This window comes from Linepithema humile, chromosome 2 (genome assembly GCF_040581485.1).
Source record: "Linepithema humile isolate Giens D197 chromosome 2, Lhum_UNIL_v1.0, whole genome shotgun sequence".
In the NCBI taxonomy this organism is placed as follows: domain Eukaryota; kingdom Metazoa; phylum Arthropoda; class Insecta; order Hymenoptera; family Formicidae; genus Linepithema; species Linepithema humile.
The window spans coordinates 25354740-25371176 of NC_090129.1; the positions used below are offsets into that span (position 1 = coordinate 25354740).

Below are 16437 nucleotides of genomic sequence, written 5' to 3' on the forward strand. Positions count from 1 at the left end.
TTGCGGACATTCTAAGGTTCAACATGATATCATTAGAAACAATATCGAATCTGGAAGTCAATGCCCGCAATTAGGAACAGACCACTCGAGTGCATGTGCGCTTATCGCGTTTGTGTTTGTTCTAATTAATTCTAAGCTAATTATGGCCGTTAATTGTCGCGATAACGACAAAGCGAGCTACGTCAAATGATCTTACTTGTCTTTTGCATAATCAACGCAAATAGAATTACGCGAACGGATGATTAACGAAACGAAATGGAAGAAAATTCTAGAGTTCTGAGTTATGCGGAAGAAATTTTCCTCGTAAGCGTGAATAATTGCGTACAATTCTCCGTACAATATACCGCACGAATGAGAAGGATATTTTTTATAAAAGCAATTCAAATATCCTTTCCACATTTTATTATCATGTCGTGGATTTTTATTCTTCCATAATGTTTCCCACTCCAAACTGAGTTTATTTTCGAGGGATAATGTTTTTGTTACTTTGACCTACGTGTCCGCAGAATGAAGCACCGGATTTTTGAAACCGACGTGCGTTTCAGTGACGAAGCGTAACCGAGCGTACGAGATAACAGACCCGGCGATTAATCTCGCCCTCTACGTAGTCGATATTCCCTGGCTTTTAGAGACGGGCAAAGCACGAACAAAGACGAACGTACGCCGATTCGCTCGCGCTTGTAATTCGAAATTCCGGTTCTGCAATTCGATAAAAAAACACGCCGTCACTAAAATAGCTCGTGTGTATATTGAGCGATAATAAACATGAAAACAATATTTGGCTTTTTTTTTATATTTCTCGCTGATGATTTTTGCCTAAAGGCTGCAAATAAAACACGTCGCTATTTAAAAACAGGTTTTCGCTTGTTTTTTCGCCCTGTTTTTTTTTTCTTTTTAATCTTATAATAAAATTTATACGAATAAAGGATTTGATAATATTAATTTGACTGTTATTTGATAATTTTTTTAATCTTATAATAAAATTTATACGAATAAAGGATTTGATAATATTAATTTGACTGTTATTTGATAATTCTTAGTTACATTTGCTTTTTAAATTGGCCTTGTAAAGTTCTCGTGTTGCAAGCTTCGAGCCATTATAAACGCAATCAATGATTTCCCATGACAGCTAATTTTCTGATACGTGAGAGACTGTTAATATTTTAAAATAAATCCATATATTTACTAAATTAAACGGATTAACCATTCGAGATGTGTGCTTGTTATTATACAAATTAAATGAATATTGTTTAATCCTTTACTAAAATCTACTCTACAAGTTTTATTTTCTTGCAATTAATGTATTATTGGAACATGGTGGAAATAAAACTGTCGAGTTTTACCGAAATTGGTCGTCGAGCACGAGATCAATGAAGAATCGCATTATTAATCACTTAACAACTAACAATAGCGATGTTGCGACACAATGGCTGATATTCACGCACATGTGCGCGCATCACATTTCACTCGAAATCCCTTACGAGCTTTCAGTCAAATCCCAATGGAAAATCATTCATTATAGAAGGGAGACCGGGCTGAAGTAACGTACAATTGCTAATTGTGATGATAATTACGCGCGCTTCAGTGTGCTCAACAGACGCAGGTTGAAAATTTATTTTAATCAATTATTGAACGATCCAACGATGAGCGTAATTATCACAATATGCGATATTACGTAAAGATATCGTATTCCATGCGATAGCATTTTCATCGCAAAATTGTATTATGGAGAAAGAGAGAGAGAGAGGGAGCAGGATGTTAGAGAGGAGGGGTTAGAGAGAAAGGGACGCTTCAGCGTTTCTGCAATGTCATTACAAAATTTCATTATAAAAAGTCATAGCGTTTTTGCATTATTGCAATGTCCAACTCAGCTTTTTCATCTTTTGATCGTCAGTACGCTATTTATATTCGGATAATTGCGTCGTTAAGCGGAACAATGATATCAGTCCTATCAGTTCTCCTCATTCCGAGGAACAAAAGAATCCGAGAGTAAGTACTTAATGCAATTTGGAAAAATATTAAAATCCAACTACTTTATCATAATCCTTTTTTCTGTAATCGTAAAGAGGAAAACTGTAAAAAAATTTTATTTAAAGAGCTTCACGTTTGCAAAATTATTTGAATATTATAATTTAAAAAATAATTTAATAATTGTAAGAGTGAAATTGCATATATATATATATATTATTTTTATTCCTACTTATTAAAGTTTCGCACGGCAATTTATTAAGCCCACCATCTATAAAGTAAATTTGACTGAAGTGAATTTAACTGAATTTCAATATTTTTCTGTTTTTGCTAAAACGCAACTTGGCATTGCAGTTTATTTTCGAAAAGCCATCGTTCTTCCGGGAGCTCTGTTTGATCGTAGGATGTACTTTAACATAGAGTGTTATTTGAAAGTTTCTCGCGATGTCGAAAATGGTCGTCGAAGGTGACCAAGCTCTCGACGATACCAAACGACTTGCAATGCCGAGCAAATATTGGATAGCGAGCAAAACGCGAGAGAAACGGTGCCTCGAAGAGTCGAAAACTAAACATAGCGATTTGTCCCAGCGTGACTGCGCGATCGGATCTTTTTGCGTCGCGTATTTTTATTGGAACAACCGAACTGCTCGATTCAGTTGCTTCAACAATAGCCGGCTAAAGAGAGGAAGCGCAAAAAAAGTACAGAACCTGTTAATATCACGCATCGAAAACCTTTTTCACTCTTATCTCATTATTCCGGCTAAATAATTGCGTGTTGCGGAAGCTTTATTAGTTTCGCATTCGAGTTTGCGTTCTACCACAAAGAGAGTTATTCTAACTACGTTGAATGTTGCTTTCTCTTAATAAACACCAAACAGAAAGGAACAATAAAAATAATAGATATGAACAGTACATGTACAATATATTTGCTTTCATATAAATTGCAAAATAGCTATGTACTTTTGCAGAAATTTTGTAGTAGTAATTAAATTTGAACTAAAACACATTTAAAATTCAATTTTATTTGCTTACGTCAAATTTCTAAAATGGAAAACAAGTTTAATTAAATGAAATGTATGTATAAAGTTATGTAACATTTGGAAATGGGAACCAATAGGTCAAATTTATTGCTTGTGTTATTTAAAACAAACTTTTTTTATATTTTAAAAGAATTCGGAAAACGCAATTGAAGAATGTACTATATATTTACTCTAAACAGAGCATTTAAACAAACAATAAAAGGAACAATAAAAATAATAGATATGAATTATCGATGCAATTTTCCAGAAATGCAAACTTTTTGATGCTATATTCTCATCTCGGGGCTTTGCCACATACTATACATAATACAGCCATATATTGGAATTATTAAACTTTCCTTGCATGTCTTAAACATTATATATGCGACTATTGTAATAAAATTTGGAAATTCTCCAGAACCTTGCAACCTATCGCTCGATATAGTTTCACTTTACGTCCATAAACGTAAGTTACGACATCGTGTCGATCATAAACCTAATTTAATGCTTCTGGCAAAGCACTAGTAGCTTTGGAGTTATTGGTAATAAAAGGTTTAATGATTTTCGAATAAAGAGCTTTAGTGGTACAAATAAACAGAAAAAAGCTTTATTTTTATTTAATTTCTTAAGATATTGATTTTAATAAAATTATAACTTGAGATTTAATGTGCGGCAAAGAGATTTATTTCAAAAATTGAGTTTAATATTTGATCTAATATCTAATTTTTGCTAATTCTTGCTAATTGAAAATCGAAATGTTTAAAAAATTTTTAAATAGAGAATATATATATTTTTTAAATATATCTTACACTAAAAATTTTATTTTTATAAAATTGTTGAATATCTGCATTTGTTTGCTCTTAGAGCCAACCAATTACGATGATACTAATATACAGATCGCACATTGTATGCTTTTGAACTTTAAAGCGCATAGAAACGACGTAATCGTTCTTTCCCAGCGGGAACGAAAAAATGCAGGATTAGCGCGTTAACGAGTTCTTCCCGCGGCGAGGTGATAACAACTCCGCTCTCTCGTTTCGATTTCTAATCGATCACAGATAATCGTATTACGCGACGTCCATTACCAGACTTTTTCGACCGCTCGTCATCTGAAAAGTGATATTAATTAATATACATATGATGACTTAAAATACTCCAAATGTGTACTTTATACTACAATTTGACATAAAAAAGAAATTTTTTCTCATTTTTAAGAGAATCCAAAAATTTTGCAATTAATAATCTTTATTATTATCGATCAAAATTTTTTTTAATTTATTCTGCTTAGTTACAGTTAATTCTTATTATTATATTAATATTACATACTTATTTTTTATTTATCTGATAGCTATTTGCATTATAATTGTTCTAACAAAAATTTAATGAATTCTCATGTCTGAAAAAGATTGTTTATTCTGAATGCAGCAAACCCTCATTTTATGTCTACACCGACTTTTATTTAAAGACATCATAGCATTTTTTCTTCTTCCAATCTCGGCGCTGTTATTAATCTCCGCGAGACATTTCCGAGTTCTCTTCACGCGACAACTGTCTCGCGAAATTTTCTGATATTTTTTAATATCTAGACGAGAACTCGGTGTCTCGTCACAGCTTTACGCTTTGAGGCGACCGCAACGCGTGCGCATTTTCCTCTCTGTAAAAAGAAATAAATCCAGAGCAGTCTGATATTAATCATGCACTCCCATAGGACACTTTGAACGTGAAGAAATGAGCGCTGAATTAAATGCCATTCAGCTGCAACCGACAGCTACAGGAATGCATTTCTCACGAGCGTCGATAACAGCGAAATAATGGATATGTCTTGCTGATTGTGCGATATACAAGAAAAACATACCAAACTCTTGCAGTTGACATAGAGACTAGTAAAGAAAACTAATTTTCATAAAGAAGTGAAGCGAAATGCAAATCAGACAAGAAAATAATGACATTACGCTTCTATATATTTCTAGAGATTTCTATTTTAATATCGATAAATATTAGAAAATTTGTATAAAATTATCATCGTTTTTTATTTCTTAATACGCACGAAAAAAATTATCTCTTTGCTGTTCCTGAAAAGTTTTGCTCGAAAATGATATCGCTATCATCATGCTTTATTGTTACAGTTATAATATTTTGGTTTTCTTATTTATATATATTTTTAATTGGTCAAAATAACTTAAATCATATTGAAGTAATTATTTTTATTAAAATTTAGAGACCTTGTTAAAATAGTATGTTTTAATGATTGGCAATATAAATGTTAGAATTTTATATCACACTCTGTACACAAAACATAGCAAGTAGATATATATATATTCGCATATCAAGCAGCATCTCGACATTTTAACAGGCAGTGCTTGAAACTCTAGTGGGTCGTACAGGGTCTAGTAACCATATAGAGATACTCGGCTACTAGATTTCTCGTGTGTCTCCTAAATACATGTACTCTCGATCCCCTGAGGACAGAACCAGTTCAATAAAGCGTTGGTTTATAGCAAGTCTTCAAGGAGAAATTTATAAAATTATATAGATAATACAAGAAAATATTTTTTAGCTATTTCTCAGAAAGCTGCATTTTTCGACTGCTATAATTTATTAAAGTCAAAAAAATGTTTAACTATGTCCTGAACTTTTGATACTCAAACTGAGTATTAAACTCAACTAAGACGAGAACTGAGAACGACGTATGTTTTTCTTTTACCTTACTTTCTTTAGAGATCAATATTTTAACAATATTACCTACTTTGCATAGCATTTTCTTTCTCATAAAGTATGAGACACCCTTCCTTTCCCCTTTTATTTTATCGTTCTCTTTCGTAAACGTCAATGCTGCACGAAACTGCTCTGCAAACTCTTCTTTTTCGCGGCTTCGCGAGTGACGTAAATGTGAACGAAGCGCAAGGAGGTGCATGCGACTTGCAAACGAATAAGCTTAACCGCTTCAGCAACGATTCGCGAAATGTTCGCCGACGTGCTCTTCCTGCGCTGTGACGTAAGTCCGATGAAATCGTGATGTATGGCCTTTCTCGACGGTTGCTCTCCATTTGCGTGGCCCGAGACGACCCACCGTGCCACGGATAATCGCATCTTACACGTGTTCTGCATGTTGGCTCGAAGACGACATATTTCAATCTGGTTCGCGTCGCGCCCAGGGATTTCGCTCTGTGTGAAACTTCCGATTAATACTAAATGCCGAGATTCCTCTGTTCGCAAACTTGCCGAGAGCTATAGAACATAGACGACTCATGATTAGTAAGCAGCTGTACGTGAAGAATTATAATTTATCTACGGCATTGTAAACTTTCATAAAAATTCTTTCAGTGTCAATTTTCTCATCTCTTTCTTATGCTTTTTATTTTTCTTTATTTTTTCTTTTTATATAATATGAATATAATATGAAACGGAAAAATATTTTTTTAAAACTAGAAGGAATGGTGTGTGATTGCTTTACATAAGACGTATCTTAGCATCTAGTATGTCTCATATCAGGTTCACCGCATTTTTCTTATCATCTTTTTACTCTTCCTACCAATCTAAAGTTGAATTTCAGAGATTCGAGAAAAGCATGAAATTTTCTTGGAAAAATTTATTTTTTACTAACAACGTTTATGTTAAATCTCGCAAATTTTTCCCATTGCTAATTATTGTTTTATTTGAAGAAATGTAATACACTTGACTGGAATTATGAACAAAAATATATAACTGACGATGAGTCTTAGATTTAGTTTTTGTATTTGAAAAAAGCACATTTTTAACCTATACTTCTGCGTATATATGAATTTTTTTGCGCAACTATTTTTTATTAAAAAGATTGACAAAATTAATTTATTACTCAAATCTTGCACAACTTAATAAGTTTTCAAATTTTTTTACAATTATCATTTTCTTAATCAATCTATTTTTATTCTGTTTTTTTAGAATAAAGCATGGATAATTTCATAAATATTTAAGCGAAGATAGTTTATACCAGCACATATGGCATTTATTTGACATATTAGCATCCAGACCAAGTTCACTTGGCGACACGTGGCACGTCACACATGTGCATCGTATTACTCGAGCGAAAATTTGTTCTAATCGATCAGAACTCCGTTCACCCACCGGATGCACCCCACGATGTGAGGGGGGGAAGACTTCCGGGTAGCACCAACGCACGAGAAATATCTCTCTCTCTGCTCTGTCTCTTTCTCTTGCTCTTCTTTCTGTCACGCTTTCGAGCCAGTTGATGTATCGAACAAAGTTTTTCCTTTCGCGAAAGAAGCGCTCGGTTGTCTATTTAAAGCGGGACTTTATTGCGCATTCGAGGGGAAACGATACATTATTGAACAACCACCTAGCATGCATATCTTGGAGTCGCGCCATCGGCCGACGGCACTTCCGCAACGGAATTTTTGGCGAACTGCCAGAATCCTGGGAGGTGATACTTGTCTCGGAAAAACCTAGGAAATGTTTTCCCACGTGGACCGCGTTATTCCTAACTATACGTACGTTAATAGAGAACGTCGTTTACTCTTTAAAGGTTTTTTTCTATTACGGTAACTTGGCTCGATGAAAGAATGGTCTTTTAATTGGGGTCATAGGTGACATTCGAAAAAAAAGACGTAAACCAGAAGGGAGTTCTATTGTTAGACACGATTTCATTCTTTTTCCTTAAAGAATTTTATTGGAATTTTATTTCTTCGTCAAACGTGCGAATCAGCAAAAATATCAGCAGTTGTTTACTTTCTCTAAGTATTTAGCAATCAATAAACTTGAATCAATTTTTATTATGATACTATTCATCTTGTATATTTTCAAATTTTAATATTTTATGATAAAATTGCATTTATTTTTATAGTAGATAGATTCTTAAACAATTCAAATATCTGTTTGCTGAAAATTTTAGATTTTGTCATTATCACTTTTTTCACATTTCTAATATTAACGATGAACAAACTTTATATTCTAAAATTTTATTTTTTATTAAAAAATATTTTTGTTGAAAATCTTATTTTGAAATTTTACAAAGCTTGAAATTGTGTATTTAAACATAATATACTCATTGTCAAATATTAGAAACTTGTGAGAAAGAAAAAAATCATATCCGAGATCAAAGCCTGTATGCGGATCATGCGATGATTGTTGTCTTTCATTTTACCCACTAATTTTCTGTCTAGTTGGCAATTTATTTCGCGAAAGAAAGTGGTTGTTTACTCAGGTCTGCAACGCGTAAACCATCCAACGATCCATTTCTCGAAGAAAATACTCGTAAAATAATTTCGCGAGCGAATTACGTCCATTCGAGTTTGTGCTATGTGCGGCGCGCTTTTCTGAAAATTTCGGACGTAGTTCCGAGAAGTATCTCCGCAGTTGTTCTCGATTTATTGTCGATACTATCTCGACTTACGCTTCCTGCAATCCGCAATCGAAACTGGTCAAACTTTCAGCCGAGAGGAGGCTCGCTTGTGCACAACCTCCTCACTTCCTTCCTTTATCCTTTGGCCTCCCCTCCCTCGGCGAAGTGGGTAGTTACATTCCTGGTAGCGATCGGAATCCATGACCCCGATATATCATGATAAGATCGATCGTTCGATCGTCCCCATACGTTTGCACTTCGCTTTATTCTATAACGTGTCGTCAACTTTCATGAGTTACTCCAATACTGTGGAAGCGAACGATGTTGTTCGAGAAGCAACATTAAAGCATAAATACAAAGTTGCTGTTACTCTAAAAATAAAATATCCACTGGCGTGTAAAGGATAAATATTTGCACATTGTGCACATCTAAATGTAGATAATGAAGCATCCATAGATTTATCATAAACATTATTTAAATAAAATTTGAGATACCACTTAATTATTGAGAAGATGTTTGCCACACGGGCTAATAGTTTATCGTAACCTCTCAAATCGTTCAAATAATATATATCTATATTTATATCTAAGAAAGAGCATTTCTTCCTTAGAAAGCTACAAAGTGGCGTTGATTGCTGCTGTTCAAAGATATTGAATTTCCTGTGTGTAAAAATAGCAGTATAAATCAAGCAACGTATAGCCGGACGGAGACGTTGATTGAATCGCGCGTCGGGTTAGAAAAGTTTTCGCACGGTCGCATTTCGATTTCTTGCAACGCGAGAAAGTTGTTTGATTAGACTTCAGTTGAGCCATTTCGAACACGACGTTATTTTCTGTATCTAGTTAACAGGGATTTTTGGTTACTTTTTCCAACGGCTAATCTTCTTAGGCGGAATCGGGATGCAAGTGCGGGAAAGAGGTTTACGTGCGACACAGTATATAGAGATGAAGAAAGTGGAAACATCGGAGAGAGAGAAAAAGAAAGCTGCGGCGCGATTTAAATTAAGAATTTAAATATTTCCGCGTAAAACCGGCATGTAATGTTCGCGAAAAATACGACACGCGGCTTAGGATCAGTCTAGCACTTTAATCAGAAAGAAATCCGAGTGCGGCTTTAATTAATCCTATTTTTACCAACTGTACGGATAATGTTTCATTATTTTTATCTATGAGTCATAAAATATTTAAATAACTCTTCTTGATTAACTACATATATATATATAAAAGATTAAATGTTTTAATATCGTTCTGCTTCAATTGGCTGCTTCACGCTTGAAACGAAAATAAGTCTCAATGAGATTGAGCATAAAGCACAATCTTTTCACTCCGTGTAATACGTTGAAATACTGTCTACATGAAGAATTTTTCCCCAAGCAATTTTGGAGAAGTTGTAATTAAGCCATGAAACATTGCCGGCTACCTAACCAGCCTTATAGCATTAAATCAACCAAATCTAGCTCTCAGCAGTACTATACATAACAGCTTAATTGTGCAGACTAAGGTCCGCATTCATATCATAAATTTAGCGCGTAGATTTCATTCTCAGCGCAAGCTAATATCGCATGTGATTTTCATATAAGATAAACAAAATTCAGAATCGCAGCCATTTTCCACGTCAAGTTTGAGATATGAATGGAGCCTAAAAAACTGCTAATTTGAATTGTTTTATTACGCACATTTGTTTTTTTGTCCCAACTTGCCGCATTAAGATTTAACATTGTGTAATTACAATTAGCACTCTGATGAAGCAACGTGTACGTTCATGTTATTTCCAACAATATGTAATTTGCATTTCTCACAATAATTTAAGATTAGCGAAATTTTTCTTTTTTTTATATATAAATCTAAAGAGTAAGTTAATTAATATTTTATTTATACTTAAAAAAAGAAGTGAAGTTGCACTTTCTTCTCAAAAGCCGAAGAAAATCGAGGAAACTAATATGCGAATCAGTGAACGGACACCGCGACATCGCGTCACGTATTGTATATAACTTTTGCATAATAGTCACGCGCTTGAAAATTGCTCTGACACCGGAGACGAAGGCAATGGGGGGGAAGCTACGGCGCGAAATGTTTCGAAAAAGGAAAGAAATTGCACGTCACGCGGAAACATGCGAACGACGCTGTTTTTCCGGACTCATGGGGATTATGAAATAACGACCGGTTGCAGAATCTTGCCGCTCGTCCATCGGATTCCATCGGACGCGATGTCACCCGGTTGCTTGCGATTTCCGACATGATACTCGCGAGGCAAATAATTGACTTCTGGACCGGGTTTCCCGACGCCGGAGAAAAGCCATTACCCGAGCTATTCGATTTCCATGGACCGATAAGTTGATATCGATCTGCGGCTTGCTGCCAGCGCTTCCCCTCGTCGATATCTTTCCGGATTAACGCGATTGAATCTCATCGTGGTTCCCTACGGAACTCACGCTGATGCCGTAATGTACGGGGATCTTTTCGATGATTTTCTTACTGCTAAGTTCGGTTGGATCGGACACGGATCAAGCAGGTCTTATCAGTTTTTTTCGAAAGATACGAACAATTCTGGTGCCGTATGTCTATGCATATAAAAATCGAAAAAAATATAACGACCTTTTCTTTAATTATAACTTTGTAGCGATAATTTTATGCATTTAGAAAAATTGTTACGCATATATAAAAATTATAATACGTCAAGATGAGAATTTTATTATTGTACACAAAAAACAAGATTCTGTATGCACTCAGCTATTTTTACCTCAAATTTTTCATTAATTTTTTATACTGCTAAAACATGTTTAATATCTTTACTTACATAAAAAACTTACTTACATAAAAATAAAACAAAAATTGTGTACATAGCAATATTTATTGTATGTATTTTATCGTATATATTTTATATCGCACACATGATAAAATTTGTTTGTTTGTTACATAATATAAAAATACTCAATTTTAGAATTGGAACAATATGAATTAATGTCCGCTACTTTTTTAGTAATACAAATCAAAGATTTTTTCAACACTTTCGGTAATATAAACCAAAGAGATAAAGAGTAAGTCTTTACGAGTAGTACAAGTCAATTCTAAAGTTTGTTAAGTAGTTTAAGTCCAGCAGTGCGAGTCAAGTAGTATAAGTCAATCTCTGGATTTACAGATGAGATTTCTTCGATGCAGTTAGTAGCTAGTAGTATAAGTCAATGGTTTATATTGGTTAATTGTTAGAAGCATGTATAGCCATCGCAATTTACATGAAAAAAAAAACTTAAGATTATTAAATTGTATTCCATTTGAATTTGTTAATCTATTACGTAACATAATAAAAATTTGATATAAATTTGTCATTTATTAGCAGTTTTGCAATTTTAACATTGAATATATTTGTAATTAATACTTAAATTAAATATGTTGATTTTTTAGTAATTTAATTATTAATTTATAATAAACTACATTATTTGTATTGTTTAAGAAAAAAAGTTTGCATAACTGTCACTCAGTAAAACATGAACGATCTATATAAATATAATCTATGGCACAATACTGATTGCGCGAAGCCCTATCCTACTTGCAGTAGGCTAATGGTGGCAATCACCATCAGCATCATTGTTCATAACTCATCCATCCTTATCATTTGGCTTATCTCATTGCAGAAAGTTACTTCAAGCAACAGTAAGGGCCAATCGTACGGGCCATTTCATGTGGGTGGGCAGCGATTCGTGGGGCGCCAAAGTTCACCCCGTTCGAGATCAGGAGTTTGTGGCAGAGGGTGCCATCACCATTCTGCCCTACAGGAACGCCCTCGCAGGTAAAGAATCCTCGTTATGCGATTCTGTGCGTCATAATCGAATTAATTGGGAGGATGTTTGCCTTGAGTTTATTTTAGATTAGGGAGAAATGAAATCAATCATTTCTGTACGCAGTAATCTATTACACGAAGTATGATAAAATTAATTAATTAATAAAATTGAACAACTAATTATGATAAAAAGTAAATTAAATTTGTATAAATTATTTTAAGAAGTTTTTCAGAAATACGTAAAACAAATCTATTTCAATAAACTTTGTATTCTTAAGTAAAATGTTTTTACTTTAATTTTATCACAACTGAGCGCAGGAAGCTTTAACGCAAATAAATACAGATTAAGAAATTTTATCGATTGATGAAATTAATGGCAAAATTTATTTATTTTTCGCTAATTTAAAATATTGTGCTGACTAGTGTGTGATATTTTATTAGAATCGGTTTGTGCAGAATAACATATGCAGTGAAGAAATTTTCATATGCTTCTCTTATGATTAATTTTTACCGAAAAATTCCTCGCGTAATAAATTCGTACAATAAGACGTACACAATGGTAAGGCTGATTTTCCTAGTAAGATCGGATCGCTTCAATCCCCCTATTCGGATGAAAAAGACACGTGCTCTCAGAATATCCGCGTCGAAATCCGCGCTTTAAGGATACCGATATAAAAGCGAACGCGCGCCTGATCAAAGAACGGCGTGCATGAAAAATGTATTATACGCGAAAGCTTTCACATGCCCGTATTATTATATCGCACGAGGTGTTTGCGTAAAAAGCACAGCTATTTTCATAGAGATCTTTCAAGCGAAAGTTACCTAATAAATTTCGTAAAAATGATTGCTTTCGTCTTTTTTAACACTCTTTTTTTAAAAATAAAACATACCCCATTCTTGACAGAACAAGACAAATTAAATTTTTTACTCTCGAAGTTTTTCGCGGCAAAGACCTGTATGAATATTAAGTCTTTGTAATAAACTATTCAGAATAAACTTTGCAATCCCAATTAATTCTTAAACATTTTTTTATTAATATTACATACATCTAAAACAAAAAAAAATATTAATTATGATAAGAAATAAATTAAATTGGTAAATTGTTTTAAGAAATTCAAGTTTTTTAAAAGTATTTTAAAAATACTTTATCTGATTTTACGAGAATACCAAATTTATTCAAAATAGATTTACTTTACATATTTAAATCTTGAACTTCTTAAAGTAGATAATCTTCAATGCTTTCGATTTGAATGCGATCGGAGTACAACTTTACAGCTTTTAATAATTCTGAACGTGATTTTGGGAGAAAAAAACTTGTATAATTATATAAAATTTAGAAAACTTTGTAAAATTTTTTATTCCTTAATTTATAATGTGGATCTATCAACTTGATGCTATAATAATAATAGAAAATTAATTTGTTAGATTATCAGTTAATAATTGTCTTATTTTTCCCTTCTTGAAAAATAGATTAAACGTGATAATATTTATAAGTTTATATATTACTTCAAAAGATTCTGATGAAAATTAAAGCAATCGTGAAAACGGTCATCTGTCGTTTTTTCAAGTCTAATAATTTATGAAATTAATGAACATCTTGACAACGATCTTAATCTTTTTTGGAACTTGGTGAGTCCTTAATTTCTGACAATTTGGTCCAGCTAACGACAGCTCGACGTTCGTACGTTAATCACTTAGCGCGGAACGAAAATGCCACCCATCACGTTCGTTTCTTCGGTCTGGAAATGCTAGCCCAAGAGTTAGGATGATGCGACATAATCGGAAGTGGAAAATATTACTCACTTGTCACGTGAGATTAATGAGCGTCAAGCCAAAGTTGGAACGATATCGCTGTAGCGGCAACAAAGTTGTACAGTAAGCAACTCCGGACAAGGAAATTCAATTCTGACTCGGTAAAGCGGATCAGACGTGTTAAAAAACTAAAAGAGTTACAAGTAAATTAAATGATTAAAATAACTCAAATAATATACAATATTAAAGTATATTAAATGTATACGTTTTAGATAAATTAAACAATAGAATTTTAATTGAATTAATTTGGCTCATTATTAAACACAATATAATATTTCTATTTAAAATATTGTTATTATAGCATCAAGTTGATAGATCCACATTATAAATTAAGGAATAAAAAATTTTACAAAGTTTTCTAAATTTTATATAATTATACAAGTAAAAATACAAGTTTTTTCCCCTCCAAAATCACGCTCAGAATTGTTGAAAGCTGTAAAGTTGTACTCCGATAATCGAAAGCATTGAAGATTATCTACTTTAAAAAGTTCAAAATTTAAATATGAAAAGTAAATCTATTTCGATAAATGTAACATTCTCGTAAAGTCGTGTAAAATGTTTTTATTTCAATTTTATTGCGACTGCAGGCGCGAGAAGTTTCTCGGGGTGAAAAGTATGATGCATCGAAGTTATAGAACGCCATTGAACGATTCGATTGTAAAAAGTATGGTTCGATTCCCTTGTAGGTTTCGACAACTATTATTTGAACCTGCGGCCGAGAATGGGCGACGAATGTGGCGGTCAAACGGAGAGCAATGTTCCCCATAAGTCGTTGCCGGGGAAGATTGTGAACTGCCGGAATATCTGGTTCCGGGAATTCTGGTCGCAGCATCACAAGTGCACTTTCAGCGTAAACGCGTCGAGCGAGATGAAGCGCTGCACTGGCGTAGAGGTCCTCAAGGATTACGAACAGGAGGGCCTGGTGCCTTTTGTTGGTAATGTATAGATCTATTCTATTATTATCAATATATACATCGTTAACTGTCTATTTTATTTTTATGCTATAACAATGTATGACAATAATTGATTTATGTCGACACACCGTCTTTTAAAGAATTTTAATTTATGCCCGGAATATTGTTGTAGAAACTAATTTTATTATTAAATTTTATTTAACGATATGCAAATGCGAGATCGGACAGTTAGCAACACGCGGGCTCGCTCTCGACTACTCCTTGCTCTTTTATAACAAATAAAAAATGCTTACCAGCACACACGCACAAAATACGCTCGCCAGACTACACACATATACATAACCAATCCTACACTCGGCCGTCCTGCACTCACATTCGGCCCCGAATGTCTTTACTGCAATTTCTTCTATTTTAAGTCTTCATCACTTCGTTCCTCGTGATCACTGTTCTCGGTTTGAGTTTCTTATTCTTCTATTTCTTTGTCGCAAAGTAACCAGGTTTTCATGAAGTCTGCGGATGTTGAAGTTTGCTGAGGTCCTTCGTGCTCTTCTACCTTATAGACTAAATAACAATTATTTTGTAGAACCTTTATTATTTCCAAAATACTTTTGTATGTGTGCTGGTGAGCGTTTTTTATTTGTTAAAAAAAAAAAGCAAGCAGTAATCGAGAGCGAACCCACGTATTGCTAACTGCTCGATCCCGCATTTGCATATTGTTACTAAATAAAATTTAATAATAAAATACTTTGCCGCAAACTTTCCACCCGATCCATTTGATGATGGATTTTGATCAATTAATCACTATTTTACTATGAATTCAAGTCTTTTATTGGTGGAAACGATGCAAAATTTTTGCGAGAAAAATTTGAAATTATACGTTTTAACATTTGCGATTATTAATTTTTATGAAAAACTCTACTTCACTTTTTAATTTAATAATATTTTTAATTTAATATTTATAATTTTAATTTAATAATTATATTTTTTATTTAATAATTAAAAATAAAAAGTGAAAAATGTAAGTTGTTATCAAAATTTTAATCTGCAATATATTTATGATTTTATATTGAAATTGGCATTTATATTAAACGATCTATAATTTGCGACAGAATTCAAAATTGTGTTTATAATTTTATATAATTTGTAATACAAGAAATATTTTTTTTTTAAACAACAGAGTATACATTTTTTTACGAAATATAATTTCACATAAAATAACAAATAGTTTTTTTAATCTTGTATTTTGGAAATTATAGATTGTCTAAAGCTGACAAAGTATATCTAGAATTATTGCGCTAGTTTAATAAATTTTTTATTTATTATTATCGTTCTAATAATTAAATCTAATAATTAAATCATCATGTATCTATTACGATTACTGCAAGGAAGGAATTATGTGTAGCTAAATTGTTCTCATTCGCGTCACAGCGGTTAATTAATTACGAAACGTGCGCGAGAGTCTCGCGCGAAGGGAAATACTTCATCGTTTATACCTAAAGTGCGAAAGAAATGATCAGTACGGAAGAAAGGACGAGAAAGATGTGCAGAGATAGTTGTCGGGGGAGGGAAGGGGGGAGGAAGAGAGAAAGGGAGATGAGCATTCTCTCGG

At 33.3% G+C, this 16437-nt stretch overlaps 1 protein-coding gene across 2 annotated transcripts in view; it reads left to right on the forward strand.

Moving 5' to 3' along the window:
• LOC105667909 (metabotropic glutamate receptor 8-like) overlaps nt 1-16437 on the forward strand; it is a 119042-nt gene that overhangs the window by 77885 nt on the left and 24720 nt on the right. For both annotated transcript variants that reach the window (XM_067349609.1, XM_067349608.1), the window contains exons 7-8: nt 11957-12111; nt 14601-14849. In XM_067349609.1, coding sequence (XP_067205710.1) covers nt 11957-12111; nt 14601-14849 — 404 coding nt within the window. The remainder of the gene's footprint in view (nt 1-11956; nt 12112-14600; nt 14850-16437) is intronic.